Source organism: Epinephelus fuscoguttatus, linkage group LG1 (assembly GCF_011397635.1).
Source record: "Epinephelus fuscoguttatus linkage group LG1, E.fuscoguttatus.final_Chr_v1".
In the NCBI taxonomy this organism is placed as follows: domain Eukaryota; kingdom Metazoa; phylum Chordata; class Actinopteri; order Perciformes; family Serranidae; genus Epinephelus; species Epinephelus fuscoguttatus.
The window spans coordinates 34,737,219-34,753,800 of record NC_064752.1 but is presented as its reverse complement, the minus strand read 5'-3'; the positions used below and the strand labels follow the sequence as shown (position 1 = coordinate 34,753,800).

The 16,582-nt window shown below is 43.4% G+C and overlaps 1 protein-coding gene across 1 annotated transcript in view; it reads right to left on the bottom strand.

The window, feature by feature from the left end:
* The window catches only part of zgc:64106 (uncharacterized protein LOC393348 homolog), a 49,830-nt gene extending 34,108 nt beyond the window's left edge, over positions 1-15,722 (bottom strand). Inside the window, exon 1 of the mRNA XM_049591608.1 lies at positions 15,355-15,722. Coding sequence (XP_049447565.1) covers positions 15,355-15,511 — 157 coding nt within the window. The 5' untranslated portion in view covers positions 15,512-15,722. The remainder of the gene's footprint in view (positions 1-15,354) is intronic.
* Between the last annotated feature and the right edge of the window lie 860 nt (positions 15,723-16,582).

The window sequence follows — 16,582 nt, the reverse complement described above, 5'->3', positions numbered from 1 at the left end:
GGGAATGAGATACGCTTTGGTGGTCATATGTAGATTCAGTAGATGGGTGGAAGCAAAAGCTACAGCAAGATCAGACCACAGAACAGTTGTAAAATTCTTGTGCCAAGAGGTATTCCCAAGATTTGGGATGCCTGATACCATATCATCAGATAACGGTAGCCATTTTGTGTCTAACGTCATGCAAGAGACATTGAAACAACTAGGGATCAAACAAAAATTTGGCTGCGTGTACCATCCCCAATCACAGGGAGCTGTAGAAAGGGCAAATGGTATTCTGAAAACCAAAATAGCTAAAATAGTAGCAGATAGTGGAAATAAACTTAACTGGGTGGATGCTTTACCGCTTGCACTAATGTCTATGCGTTCACAAGCTAGCAGAGTCACACATCTAACACCGCATGAAATGCTTACGGGCCGGCCCATGCCGCTACCTTACTTAAGAGGTCCCCATGAGGGACCGTCCCTGGAACAATTACAAGGTGAAATGTTTGAATACTTACAAAGTCTAACACGTATCCACAGGGCTGTGTTCCAGCAGGTGAAGGGTGCCACTGAGAACAGAGGGGTCGACATCCCCAGAGAACTCCAAAGAATACGCCCGGGAGAGCTGGTATACGTCAAGGTGTTCAAAAGGAAGTGGGACCAGCCACGAAGGGAAGGTCCATACAAGGTGATACTTGCCATACCAACTGCCTTGAAAGTTGAAGGTAAGGACGTTTGGTTCCATCTTAACCACTGCTGCAGAGCTAACAACCCAGAGAGGGTGTCGACAGAGAGCACCTCAGAGGAAAACACCCCATTCTCAGTGGCTGACGATGGACCTCATGAGTCGCCACCTGGTAGCCGCAGGGCTGATGATGAGGGCCCAAGCGCAGAAAGAACAGAGAGAGAGAGAGCAGAGGCAGAAAGAGAGCAGGGAGAAGAAAGCAGCAGCTCAGAAACAGGTGAAGATGGTAACCTGACTCAAGTTTACATATGTAGACAGAGACCAACAAGTACAACATTCCAATTGGAACACTAAAAACCTCATCAATTCTTGATTGGTTAGAAAAGTTCTCTGTTGGAAAAATCTTACAGACTATAGGAGTAATATTTGGACTCGGCGTCCCTCCCCTAGTACAGATCCTGATAAGAAGGGCCATGAGAACGGCCACAGGACAATTTATTATGCTGATACAACAGCAGAAAAAGCTCCCAAGAAAGGCGAATTGTGGAAACTAGATAAACCGTGGATAAGATCCTATGCACCCAAAAGAAAAAAGAAACGATTTATATGAAACCACGATTGATAATACGGACGTATGTGAGAATATGGCTGACAATATAAACTTATATGAGCCAATGAAGGGGAATACGAGGTTGTATAGAGGAGAGCCGATTCAGGGTAGGAAATAACCAAATAATTGGCAATAGATTCAGGAAAAACCTTGCTGTTACCAAACCCATACTAACAATCAACTGATTAACATTATATAGGTTATCTATCCTACGGGCAATTAGGAGGAAAAGGAGGAAGTGAATTGAACTAAACAATGTCCTTTCTAACACACAGATTGGTGCAGAGCATGGCCAGCATGTGGAGATCCCTGTATCCAAAGCAGCAGAATCCAGGGTTGGCCTACCAAGAGCGCCCAGCCATGTCAGAGGACCAGCCCCATTTGAGCCCAGGCTAGGGATGACCTACAGCGACAACTGGTCAACCACCACGAACTGCAACAGGAGATCGAGATGCTGAGAGGGCAGGTGGCGGTCCAGCAATTCCAAGCCACAAGGACTGACATGAACATGATGAAATAACAATGGCATTTTTGTATGATGATGTCATAATATCATTGACACGTGATTTGTGTGCAGGACAACAAGCTGTGATTTATGCCTACTCCTTAATAAGAAGACACATGTCGTATGTTATTCATTAATGAAGAGATGTGTGACAAAATGATGATTGATGAAATATGATCTATGAGTTAGAGCTGTTGATAATCACTGGAAAATGATTCATGTGTGGTAATAGTTAATCTTAATCAATAGTTATGGGACTATGTAGCCCCAAAGGGGGGAATGTAGTGTAAAAGTTTGTGCTTAGTAAATCAAGTAACAAAGTTAAGATATCTAAGTGATTGGGAAACAAAAAAGAGCCATATAATCATGTACAAGGCATTATAAAAGCTTTGAATCTGTATTAGATGCTGTCGAGGTCATTTACTCCTTTGATCATTCACTCCTTTGAATCTGTTGTCAAGGTCATTTACTGAAAGAACACACCATGTCCTGTTTAATGATGAAACACATACTCAGGTGCTGTAACTAGCACACACTTGCTCACATATTGTACTCCAAGGTTTTATTTTGCATGAAACTAGAAACACTGTAATGTAGAAGTCCCTGGAATTCACATCTTGCATGAAACTAGACATTGTGGACTGTATAGAGAGTCCCCAGAATGCACATATTTTTAAAAATAGAGCGAGAATGGAACCGAACCTAAGGAAGGAATTTTGGGAAATTCAGGCTACATCACACCATTAAAACGGCCCAATCAGAATTGGACACAAAGAAGTTCTCCACCAATAGAATTGGGTCGAGTGGGAAGGATTAGTAAAAAAGGTGGAGACTCGTCTGGATCTCCACCAGCATATAAGCTAGGGTTCTGAACGCAGTTCTTTAGTCACACTCCGGAGTCTGACTCACTAAGTTGTATGTGTTAAAGCCTGTTGACACATTAAACTTGATTGCATCGGACCTTGCCTGTTTCCAGTGTTTCTTTAAGTATTTGCCAGCTGAACCTAAGAGATCAAATCGACATTTGAAGACGACTAACAAGAGACAAGAAGTTCAAGGTCGGAGCCTACAGGCCCACTTCCAGGCACCGAATCTTTGACACTTCAAGTGGCGACTTGCCAGCCAGGAGAGAAGGCGAGTTGGAGCCGGAGACCAGGGGCACTGGGCTGTACGCTGGACACACAGGTGGCCACCAAACTAAGGTAAGCAGAGCCTTTTTTCTGCCTAAACCGGGTGTGTCTGGGGTGCAGTGCTGGAGCTGCCCAGGTTGAAGGTATTTGACATTGTTCTTCCTCTAAAGAACCTACTTATGATGAATTAATTGAATTGCTAAAAGAGATCTAAATTAGTTGAATTATTAGGAGCATTATTGAGGCACAACTAACATCACTGGGAGACGGCTAGGTCTGGTGCTGCGCATGCGATCTTGGCGTGGAAGAGTGAATGTGTGTGTGAATGTAAGAAAAGATAAGACAAAATAGTTAAAGTATTTAAAGTATTGAGGAAAAAGATTGAGAAAACAAAGAGTAAAAACCGGTAAAGGACTAAGAGATATAAAAGCATATCCGTGGTTACCGCTGTTGATTTGACCAACGTACCCTTTAAATCTGTGAAGGCAGGGTCGTTGAGCCAACCAATAGGCTGCTCGGGCGGTATGCAGAGACAAAAAGAGTCAGAGGTACTCAGAAGCGAATCCGTGGATACCGCTGCGAAACTTGCCAACACTCCTTTAGCCCGTAGGGGCGGGGTGTTGATGCCAGCCGGCAGGCTGCGCGGGCGGAGTGCTGGTAGTAAATCCACGGATACCGCTGTTGGCTTGCCTAGCATACCCTGAGTGGGTGTGTCTAGGGGAGACACCAGGACTGCAATAGGCGGTTTACTCTAAAGAGATAAAAGGCCTTAAAAAAGCTTCTGTGGATACCGCTGTTTTGAGGAAAGTGACCTCCCAGCCAAAAAGGAGGGGGAGTCACCGTAGACAGAACGGGTCTGAACAGGCAGATAGCTGATAACGTTGCAACCAGAGAAAACGAGAAAAAAGACAAAAATAAGTCAAAAAAGTTAAACAGATCGATCAAAAGTGTAAAATCTGACTATAAGCTGTAAGCTTGTTGTACATACATTATAGTATATCTAGAAGTTAGGTGTGTAAAAACAGTATAGTGTTGTAAATACAGTAAAGTGTTAAAAATATAGCTGTAAAAAGACTGACAAATCATTGGGAGACTGACTTGACAGAGAGTGCGAAGGGAGGAGGTGAGGACTGCAGCCAACACAGAGTGGGGAATGCAGCCAACAGTTGTGAGATTACACAAAAACAGAGCTTTGTTATAATTTGACATTTTGGTTCTGATCTTTAGTGGTTAAAGGTCATTACAAGAAAACAGACAATCTAGGGTTTGTATGTTTTGTCATAATCTGGTATCTGTGTTTGTTTTGTGAAATCTGTTTTAAAGTTGTTATATGAGGTAGTTATTAACAGTGTCTCAGTGAAACAAAACCAGACAAGGGCAACCTGACGGCGTCAACAAATTGTCTGGGGACTGGAAAGCTAACGGTACCAACGAAAAGTCCACATGTTTCACTGATTGAACCAGTTGCTCGGGTGAACTCCATACAAACTGGTTGGCTGTTAAGGGGAGAATAAAAAAGACATATCTGTTATTTTAATTTAATTTTGAAGATAAATAAAATAAGCGATAAGTACAGCTTAAAATAAGTAATTATAGCTTATATGAATAGGTTTATAATAAATAAAATAAGTAAATAAAGACAGGTTGAGATCAAACTGTTCAGAGCTGGGTGGAATAGAGCCAGCAGAAAAGAAATTAAATTAATAAATCAACCTGTTGCAGTAGGGAGGTGAGCACTGAGAGGGAGAAACAGTGAGGATCTAAAAATAGATGAATGATGGAGAAATCATTGAAGATTAGATCTGGTGAGAATAACACTGTTTAACTGAGGACCCGATAGAATACAGGGGAATAAGAACACATTTCTGGATAGAAAGGACTTATTACGATAGCAAGTGGGTTGAGCACGAGCAAAGCGAGTAAAAAAATCAAACAAAAGCTCTGGCAAATCAACAAATTTGTAAATTTGAAAAAAGTAAAAGAACTGTTTCCAGGTGCCCTGTGGGAAGCGCTATGCAGATTGTGAATCCTTCCTCATTACATTCACTATTGCAATACTTGTGTGAAAACTATGAAGGCGCGCCAGTAGCCTCACTGCCTCTGCAACAGATAAGAATACAAAGTACAACAGGAGAGATTTATCATCCGCGGCTGCAGTTCACTGTAGTGCCCGGAAAAATTAAGTGAGACACGAAAATTTGGGTGCATAGTTCAAGTTCCACAGGAGGACGGGTCACATAAATTAGAGTATAACCAATTAGAGGAACACGATACAAAATGGAGACAGACAAGGGGCGAACAGAAGAAATACCAGAAATAGACACTGACCTGGCGCCACATAATACCACAGTGCACAGCGGCAGTCTGAGTCCAGAAGGTATGACACTAAGAAATGGGAGAGTCATAAAGATACTCAAAATGGCGGATGAAGAGAATGAAGACAGTGAGGGGTCCAGCATGTACCCTATAATAACAAAGACCAGTGGCAGAAAACAATACGAACCGTGGCCATTCATGGACATGATAGGCCTGGCAGAGCGCCTACCAATACTCACAGATGGTGCTGATAAATGGATATTGGCCCTAGAAGAAACCACAGCCGGCATACGGTTGGCGGTGGGGGACATCAAAGCCATCCTCATGTACGTGGCAGGAAAACAAAACACCAAGGAGATATTTACAGACGCTGGGCTGAGTGCTGCCTATGGAACCAACATCAATGATGGAGTGGAATTTGGAGGCTATCGATCTCGCGTGTGGGAACAGCTGAGAAAACATTACCCAGCAAAAAGAGATCCATCCAAGCTGGAAGGAGAAACCCTGGGGGAGGATGAATATCCTTCAAAATTCCTACACAATTTCCAAAAAAGATGGAAGGAAGAGACAGGAGAGGCATGGAACGCCAACAAGACCACTCAGAGCCTCTTTAAAATGATGGTGAAAAAGGCCATGCCTGAAGAGGTACAGCGACGCCTAGAGGGAGTGGTAGGATTGATGAAGATGGAATGGCCACTGTTTACAGAGCACATCATTCATCATGTAGAGCTCTACAAGAAAGACAAAAAGAAAAAAGAGGAAGATGATAAACAATTGGCTAACAAACTAACTCAGTTACAACTGGGAGAAGCAAACTGGTGAAAAAAGAGAAAGAGAAAGCCAAGGTTCAAGCCCCCATGGTAATGGCAACCCAAGCAACCCCCACAGAATGGCCAGTTTCAAGCTCCTCCACAGCCAACCCTGGCTAACTCCAACACAACAGGTAATGACACTGCTGTTAATGCCACACACCACCATCATTACTATCAGACACAGACGCCAAGAGGTGGTGGCGGTCAACGACCCCCCAGAGGGCGGGGCCGAGGAGGAAACCGTGGATGGAGAGGGGGCAGAAACTACACACCAGGCAACCAGCAGGGATATCAGGAACAATTTAATCAGCAACCAGGACCACCTCACATGGGTGCAAACTACCCAGGGGCCAATCAGGCCCCACCTGATGGTCTCTGTTGGGGGTGCGGACAGTCAGGCCACATACGAGCTCAATGCCCCAGCAATCCATGGGAAGGTCCAGCACAAAACTGGCCCAACATGGAACAGACACTCCATTTTTAGGGATGCCCAGAGGAGCCTGAGGGGGAACTGATGTTACCAGCTATATCATTGCAATCACATGATGAACCAATCATACCTGTTGTCATCCAGGACCGTGAGTATCCTTTCATGGTAGACACTGGTGCTACATATTCATGCATTGGAAAAGAAGGCTCAAGGATCCCCCTCTCCACATCATCGATAAAAACAATAGGCTTCTCTGGGAAATCACAAATCATACCATTAACAGAGCCTGTTCCAATGCTCATTGCAGGCAAGGTCATCTGCGCTCCTTTGCTGTATTCAGCCTCCACCCCAGTAAATTTATTGGGGAGAGACATTTTGTGTCCCTTGAAGGCTAAAATCATGTGCACCCAAGATGGGCTGTATTTGGACTTCCTGATGATCCCCACAAGGCATGATGTCCCAGCTTCCCAGACTGCACCAGAAACAACAGGCCCTAGTTTATTGGCTCCAGTTGTCACCTACAGAGTCACATCTCAAACAGAAACGGGCTGAATGGGAGACATGGATTCGCATGCACTATGACACAGCACACACCCCACTCTGCCACTGCACTGCACGCTCATGTATGACAAAGATCAGACTCACGTAGATTACCAAGAGTGCTGGGATGCTGCAATTAACAAAAACCATGTCTGATCACAAGTGAGGACATATTTTTGGGGCCGGAGGGTGTAGCGGCTGTTCACCTTCCGAAGAATTATCAGGGTGGTTTCAGATACCAAACTCCACACCACATGTTACATTGTTGGTGGCAGGAAATTGTGAGTCTCATCATCTTGGTCCTATGGTTAAACGTGCTCTGCAGGTGCAAGAGTGGACGCCTACACAAAACAAATACATTCACGTTTCCAAAGATAAGCAGTTCATCAGGATCTCACTCAAAGTAGGTGATGAGGCAGTAGCACACAAGGTAGCGGTAGAGGTAACCACGCCCACACAAATGGCAATCACTACAGAACATGAAGAAATGCTAAACCAAGTTCCACCACAGTTGTGGACAGCCCACAAAACAGATGTAGGTTTAATAAAATCAGCTCAACCAGTCCACATTAAGTTAAAACCACATGTTAACTTACCATATCAAAACCAACCAACAATTAAGGGGTTGGTAGAAGCAGGGGTATTGGTTGAGACTAGAAGTCCTTGTAACACGCCTATCTTCCCCATAAGAAAACCAAATTCCACAGACTACTGTTTGGTCCACGATTTACGAGCTGTAAACGCGGTAATAGACGGGGAAGTACCACATGTTCCAGACCCACATACATTGCTATCAAATATCCCACCAAACACCCAGTGGTACACAGTCATTGATTTGTGCTCAGCCTTTTTCAGTGTACCACTACATCCAGATTCTCAATATCTTTTTGCCTTCACGTACGAAGGCCGACAATTTACTTACAAGCGCTTGCCACAGGGTCTATCGGAGTCGCCGTCACTATTTAACCGCGCTTTGACGCAGGATCTGGCTAGTCTGAATGTATCCAGCACTGTGTTACAGTATGTTGATGATTTGCTTATCTGTAGTACAACCAAAGAGCAATGTGAAAAAGACTCCATTGCTGTACTCACAGCCTTGGCAGAGGGCGGACATAAGGTTAGCAAAATCAAACTGCAATTCTGCCAGCAGTCAGTAGAGTATTTGGGGAGACAATTATCTGGGGACAAACGGCTTATTGCACCTCACAATTGGAAGCAGTAATCCAGGCCCTCAACCGCAGACGGTTGGCCAAATGTTGTCTTTTCTGGGTATGACAGGTTACAGCAGACCTTGGATTTGTGACTATGCTTATAAAAACTGCTCCCCTCAGGGCTCTGATTAGGCAGCAGGACAAACAAATAATGCAGCACAGTTGCAGTGGACAGAGGAGGCGAAGGAAGGCCCAAATCTTAAAGAGTGACATGCAATCCGCGCTGGGGAACGCCTAATTATGCTAAACCTTTTCACCTCTATGTTGCAGAGAAGTCTGGATTTGCGTGTGCTGTCCTGATGCAAGACACACCCACAGGTAAACAACCACTAGCCTATTACAGCACCAAACTTGACAACATAGAAGCTGGTTTGCCACCCTGCTACCAGGGACTGGCAGCAGCTGCTTTTGCCTTTCAGAAAGCATCATCGCTGACCATGGGACATCCTGTGATGCTATACACTTCTCACCAAATTCATGCGTTATTGACAAGTCCACGTTTTGTTTTAACGCAAGCCAGACGCACGGGCTATGAAGTTGTTTTGTCAGCCCCTGAACTTAACATACAGCGTTGCACCATCGTTAATCCCGCCACAAAACTGATGTTGCCCATAGAAGGTGCACCACACAATTGCATTCATGAAACAGACAACTTTATGCGCGCTAGGGAAGACTTACATAACCAACCAATTCCTGCAGATCTCACACTGTTTGTTGACGGCTCTTGTTTTCGCAATGGCACCGGAAGTCATGCAGGATATGGTATTGTTCGACTCAATAACACTGACCAAGGCTTTGTAACACTGCAATCTTGTAGCCTCGCTCAGCCTTGCTCAGCTCAACTCGCAGAGATAAAAGCCTTGACAGCAGCGTGTCAATTGGCAAAGGGAAAATCACTAAATGTTTACACAGATTCAGCATATGCCTATGGTGTATGCCATGTTCATGCCAACATCTGGAAACAAAGAGGATTGCAGAGCAGACGGCACTCCAGTAACCCATGGAGCTGCCATACTTGACCTTTTAGAAGCCATGTCACTTCCCAAAGCTCTAGCTGTAATTAAATGTCCAGCTCACCAAAAAACTGATACATTGATAGCAAAAGGTAATAACCTTGCAGATGAGGCGGCTAAACGAGCGGCAATAGGTGCAGTAATGGCACCTATACTTACCATACAAGACTGTGAACCACTCACTTCCTTGCCCTCGCTTAAAGCTGCACAGGATAGAGTAGAGGAAGCTGAAAAACGTTTATGGGTAAAAAGGGGAGCTATAAAGAACATGAGACCAGGGCCACTGCATGAAGTTTGGCTAGATGCCCATGGCCGCTTTGTACTACCCACCTTATTATTGAGACACGCCATAATTTGGGCGCATGGTAGCGACCATTGCGCAAGGGGGGAGATACTCAGGAAACTACAAGCAGTATGGTGGTCACCATTTATGGCAGCTACAGTGGATAGAGTATTAAATGAATGTGATATCTGTGCACAACACAACATCAGGAAAGTTTTTTCAGCTCCATTGGCACACATACCACTCCCAGACGGTCCCTTTAGACACATCATGTTAGACTATATAGACATGGGACCACAGTCAAGAGCTAGGGGAATGAGATACGTTTTGGTGGTCATATGTAGATTCAGTAGATGGGTGGAAGCAAAAGCTACAGCAAGATCAGACCACAGAACAGTTGTAAAATTCTTGTGCCAAGAGGTATTCCCAAGATTTGGGATGCCTGATACCATATCATCAGATAACGGTAGCCATTTTGTGTCTAACGTCATGCAAGAGACATTGAAACAACTAGGGATCAAACAAAAATTTGGCTGCGTGTACCATCCCCAATCACAGGGAGCTGTAGAAAGGGCAAATGGTATTCTGAAAACCAAAATAGCTAAAATAGTAGCAGATAGTGGAAATAAACTTAACTGGGTGGATGCTTTACCGCTTGCACTAATGTCTATGCGTTCACAAGCTAGCAGAGTCACACATCTAACACCGCATGAAATGCTTACGGCCGCCCATGCCGCTACCCTTTAAGAGGTCCCCATGAGGGACCGTCCCTGAACAATTACAAGGTGAAATGTTTGAATACTTACAAAGTCTAACACGTATCCACAGGGCTGTGTTCCAGCAGGTGAAGGGTGCCACTGAGAACAGAGGGTCGACATCCCCAGAGAACTCCAAAGAATACGCCGGGAGCTGGTATACGTCAAGGTGTTCAAAAGGAAGTGGGACCAGCCACGAAGGGAAGGTCCATACAAGGTGATACTTGCCATACCAACTGCCTTGAAAGTTGAAGGTAAGGACGTTTGGTTCCATCTTAACCACTGCTGCAGAGCTAACAACCCAGAGAGGGTGTCGACAGAGAGCACCTCAGAGGAAAACACCCCATTCTCAGTGGCTGACGATGGACCTCATGAGTCGCCACCTGGTAGCCGCAGGGCTGATGATGAGGGCCCAAGCGCAGAAAGAACAGAGAGAGGAGAGAGAGCAGAGGCAGAAAGAGAGCAGGGAGAAGAAAGCAGCAGCTCAGAAACAGGTGAAGATGGTAACCTGACTCAAGTTTACATATGTAGACAGAGACCAACAAGTACAACATTCCAATTGGAACACTAAAAACCTCATCAATTCTTGATTGGTTAGAAAAGTTCTCTGTTGGAAAAATCTTACAGACTATAGGAGTAATATTTGGACTCGGCGCCCTTCCCTAGTACAGATCCTGATAAGAAGGGCCATGAGAACGGCCATGGGACAATTTATTATGCTGATACAACAGCAGAAAAAGCTCCCCAAGAAAGGCGAATTGTGGAAACTAGATAAACCGTGGATAAGATCCTATGCACCCAAAAGAAAAAAGAAACGATTTATATGAAACCACGATTGATAATACGGACGTATGTGAGAATATGGCTGACAATATAAACTTATATGAGCCAATGAAGGTGAATACGAGTTTGTATAGAGGGAGAGCCGATTCAGGGTAGGAAATAACCAAATAATTGGCAATAGATTCAGGAAAAACCTTGCTGTTACCAAACCCATACTAACAATCAACTGATTAACATTATATAGGTTATCTATCCTACGGGGCAATTAGGAGGAAAAGGAGGGAAGTGAATTGAACTAAACAATGTCCTTTCTAACACACAGATTGGTGCAGAGCATGGCCAGCATGTGGAGATCCCTGTATCCAAAGCAGCAGAATCCAGGGTTGGCCTACCAAGAGCGCCCAGCCATGTCAGAGGACCAGCCCCATTTGAGCCCAGGCTAGGGATGACCTACAGCGACAACTGGTCAACCACCACGAACTGCAACAGGAGATCGAGATGCTGAGAGGGCAGGTGGCGGTCCAGCAATTCCAAGCCACAAGGACTGACATGAACATGATGAAATAACAATGGCATTTTTGTATGATGATGTCATAATATCATTGACACGTGATTTGTGTGCAGGACAACAAGCTGTGATTTATGCCTACTCCTTAATAAGAAGACACATGTCGTATGTTATTCATTAATGAAGAGATGTGTGACAAAATGATGATTGATGAAATATGATCTATGAGTTAGAGCTGTTGATAATCACTGGAAAATGATTCATGTGTGGTAATAGTTAATCTTAATCAATAGTTATGGACTATGTAGCCCCAAAGGGGGGAATGTAGTGTAAAAGTTTGTGCTTAGTAAATCAAGTAACAAAGTTAAGATATCTAAGTGATTGGGAAACAAAAAAGAGCCATATAATCATGTACAAGGCATTATAAAAGCTTTGAATCTGTATTAGATGCTGTCGAGGTCATTTACTCCTTTGATCATTCACTCCTTTGAATCTGTTGTCAAGGTCATTTACTGAAAGAACACACCATGTCCTGTTTAATGATGAAACACATACTCAGGTGCTGTAACTAGCACACACTTGCTCACATATTGTACTCCAAGGTTTTATTTTGCATGAAACTAGAAACACTGTGTGTAGAAGTCCCTGGAATTCACATCTTGCATGAAACTAGACGCATTGTGGACTGTATAGAGAGTCCCCAGAATGCACATATTTTTAAAAATAGAGCGAGAATGGAACCGAACCTAAGGGAAGGAATTTTGGGAAATTCCAGGCTACATCACACCATTAAAAACGGCCCAATCAGAATTGGACACAAAGAAGTTCTCCACCAATAGAATTGGGTTCGAGTAGGAAGTATTAGAAAAAAAGATGGAGACTCGTCTGGATCTCCACCAGCATATAAGCTAGGGTTCTGAACGCAGTTCTTTAGTCACACTCCGGAGTCTGACTCACTAAGTTGTATGTGTTAAAGCCTGTTGACACATTAAACTTGATTGCATCGGACCTTGCCTGTTTCCAGTGTTTCTTTAAGTATTTGCCAGCTGAACCTAAGAGATCAAATCGACATTTGAAGACGACTAACAAGAGACAAGAAGTTCAAGGTCGGGAGCCTACAGGCCCACTTCCAGGCACCGAATCTTTGACACTTCAAACGACAGTCAAACCATTTTGCCATCGGTGTGAGATTAACAAATCTCGAATCCGAGACAGCACCACCACGACTATCTTTGCAATTTTAACTTGCTCCCAACAATGTTTTTTTTTTTCTCAAAAAGCTGATGTGAAATCAGGCATTTCAGGCCACAACAACAGCGCAATCCTGAAGGGACTGTAAATGAAACCAGAATCTTGTAGAGAGACTCTGCTACATGTGCTGATATCTGTTTAAGAAATGTTATTTGTGGTCATGTCTGGTTTCACTGAGATTTGCAACCAGCTGTGCTTCAGAGTTTAAACACGATATGATATCACTGCATTGACTTTGCTCTTTTACATGACTCAGCTGTTTTCTCTGTGGAGTAAATGAGGGAACATGGTTGGGCTAAAAATTGCTCTGAAGCTCCAGAATGCAGCTGGCCTGGCTCTACAATCCTTATCAGATATGCCCAGTACATAGACATAGAGTCATATATTTGTATCTTGATTCTTATTGCTTGTATCTAATTTTCTATCTTTGCTCGTCTCTATTTTTCATCTTTTCTCTTGCTTTTTAAATGACTGAATTGCATTAGTTGTATGAAATGGTGCTGTAGAAATAAACTTGAACAAAGAAATCAGTAAAACCTGAAAAAGCTAAAATTATACAGAGGGCACAAAGAGGCAAAAATGTTTAACTGAGAGGCCAGGTGAAAAATTCTCATCCTTATTGTTCATTTTCATGTTGTAACCACTTATCCTATTCAGGGCCACAGGCGTGGTGGGTGGGGTGAGAGGCACGGCACACCCTGGAGAGGTCACTAGATTATCACAGGGCTGACGCATACTGAAGCCCTTTTTACACAGATATCTTACTCTAGGGCTGCTATGAAGTCCCTTATTTACATCTTAGCATTTTTGCTGCTTCACTGCGTGATTTTAGATAGCATGCTGACATTGCTGAGGTAAAACAGGCGTGACGTGCATGACATGTAACACAACAGTACTGGCCTATATTGTGACATATAACATACACCTCAGCAGCACTTTGTAAACAAGAACAATGGCATCAACATGGCAATAACTATCATTTACTGGCCCTGTCATATGGCTGCTGATCTTGTCCTCTGCTCTGAGGGTAAGGAGCTCCCTCACCTCATTGCTTTCCCAATTTTCTGACATTTTCGGCTGCTGTTTTTCTTCTTTGAGTTAGCTGCTAACTGCTATCAGCTGCTTTTTAAATCTCCTGCCAGTGGGTTACCCACACAACACGTCATCAAATGTCACACCTGTGCTAACAATGGTCCTGTCCTGCTAGCTGTCTCTTTTATGTTCTTACAGATGCTGTTTTGGTGCTGTTACTACTTCCACTGCCTGCTTAAAAGCAAGACAACTCTGTCCCCCCCATGCCACAACTGTGCCTCACAGAACGGTGAGGCGGCTTAACGACGTGAAACTCCTGCCTTGAAGAGGCTGTGTAAAAGAGGCTAAAGACAAACACATTCACACCTATGGGCAAGTTAGAGTCCTCAACTGACCTAACCTGCATGTCATTGAACTGTAGGAGGAAGCTCGGGAACTCTGTGAAAAGAACGTGCAAACACTCACAGAAGGGCCCCAGCCAACTGGCAAGGTCAGTCCTAGAACCCTCCTCACATGAGGCCGCAGTGCTGACCCCTTCACCACCATGCTGCCCCTGACTGTTCATAATCAGACTAAGAAAAAAGAGCTGTGCCTCACAAAGATAACATAGCAGCAGTGAGGTTTATAGGCTGTAATCTAATTGTATAAACCTCACAGGCAAAAAAACATTATATCGCAATAAATACAATATGAATTTAGTACAAATATACAAATCTATGATGTATACTGATAATAAAAGGGAAGAAAATCAATGGCACAGATTTAGAAAGGTGTAAAAATTATTTGGGAGCAGAGAGCAGCTCTTACAGTATGTGTTACTTGAGGGGACATAAAAACGGTGAGTAATGGTAAAGTAATGAGGTATAAGTAATAGTGATTATCAAGCAAGCAGTTAGAAACAAATCTTGTTTCATTCAGCAGGTGATTCTCAGTTAATGCTAAAGTGGAGTTAAACATGAATTTGATATAACTACAAGATGAAAGTTCTGTCACACTGTTTACTTGCTCTGTGATAGGCAACAGACAGATTTGACATCTGGCTGTGATGCAACTCATGAATGCAATGTTTAATCTAGCTGAAACATTCACAGCCATTATGACAACAGTCAAGTCTATACACAAAGCGTGCTCTTAGTGTTTCTTTTTTAAATGACTGTAAGCTCTGTTTAAGGAAAGGACAAATGACGAGAGAGGCATTTTATAGGCTAATCATTACTGTGTTCATTGCGTTTTAATACCTCTCATTCATGGTCACAGAAAAGTCAGTATACCATTCAAGCTGATGGAATTTCCTGTTAAACAGTCTGTTTAGGGAAATGCTTGAGCACTGGGAAAAGATGATTTACAGTTCAGGATCAAGAGCTTGCTCAAAACGCATCCAAGAACAAACAGCCCCCCCAGTTCCACTTTCCTTATGACAAACACTTTCATAATGTTACAGTAAAAAATGCCCTTACAGTCCCGTGTCGTCACCCAAGTGAGAATAAAACCGACTGAATTCCACAGACCTGTGTTGGCTCCTGTCACAATAGCAGTCTTGCCTGTCAGCCGCACGGTGCAGGCTCGTGGATCCCAGCGCCCTCTGCGCTGAAAGCGCACGACGAGCGCCAGCAGCGCCGTGGTAAATGCCCACACCGGGTGGCAAAGTATATCCAACAAAAACATTGCACAGTCCGTGCTGACCGTGGGAGTCTGTTAGCAGTAAATGGAAAAGGAATCCGATGAGCAGCTGGCCAGCATATGCGCCAGCCTCAAGTAGGTGTAGCCTAAAATGCTTTAATAGTACACCATGCAGGTCAAAGTGGCACAATCTCCAACTGGGCAGACGGGTTGTGAAATTGAATTAAATAGCTCCTCCTGAGAAAATAAATAAATCTGCTTTTAAGGTTCATTGCAATGCTCAATGACCTATGAACGCAGGGGCGGAGCCAGATGTGTAAACATTTACTGCGGTCAAACCAGCCGTGGTTCACTTTTGCTTGGTCAAATCAGCCGCACTTTTTTTCTAGTGCGCGAATCTACCAACACTTACGGTAATCGTAATGAAACGGCTCTGAAGAGCTGCTGGCAGTGACTATGGGTCAGACTGCAGAGGGAAAGTTGAAGGATATTTTGCCCAACTTTGACGTAGAATAAAAAACGTATTTTCCATAAGTAGTCCATGATTCATATACCACTGAACTAAGTACTCCCTAGACTATGTGCATGCATAATATGAAGTACTTTTACTGTGTACTTTTTGAGTAATCCTGTGTCAAAATCCTTAACAGAGGATATGATTAAGGATATTTCACCCAAATTTGATGTGGAATAAAAAACTTATTTTCCATAAGTAGTCCAAGATTCATATACGGCTGAACTAAGTACTCCCTAGACTACATGCATGCATAATATGAAGTACTTTTACTGTGTACTTTTTGAGTAATCCTTTGTCAAAGTCCTTAACAGATCACAAGATCAAGGATATTTCACCCAACTTTGACGTAGAATAAAAAACTTATTTTCCATAAGTAGTCCAAGATTCATATACCGCTGAACTTAGTACTTCCTAGACTACGTGCATGCATAATATGAAGTACTTTTACTGTGTAGTTTTCGAGTAATCCTGTGTCAAAATCCTTAACAGAGGATAAGATTAAGGATATTTCACCCAACTTTGATGTGGAATAAAAAACTTATTTTCCATAAGTAGTCCATGATTCATATACCGCTGAACTTAGTACTCCCTAGACTACG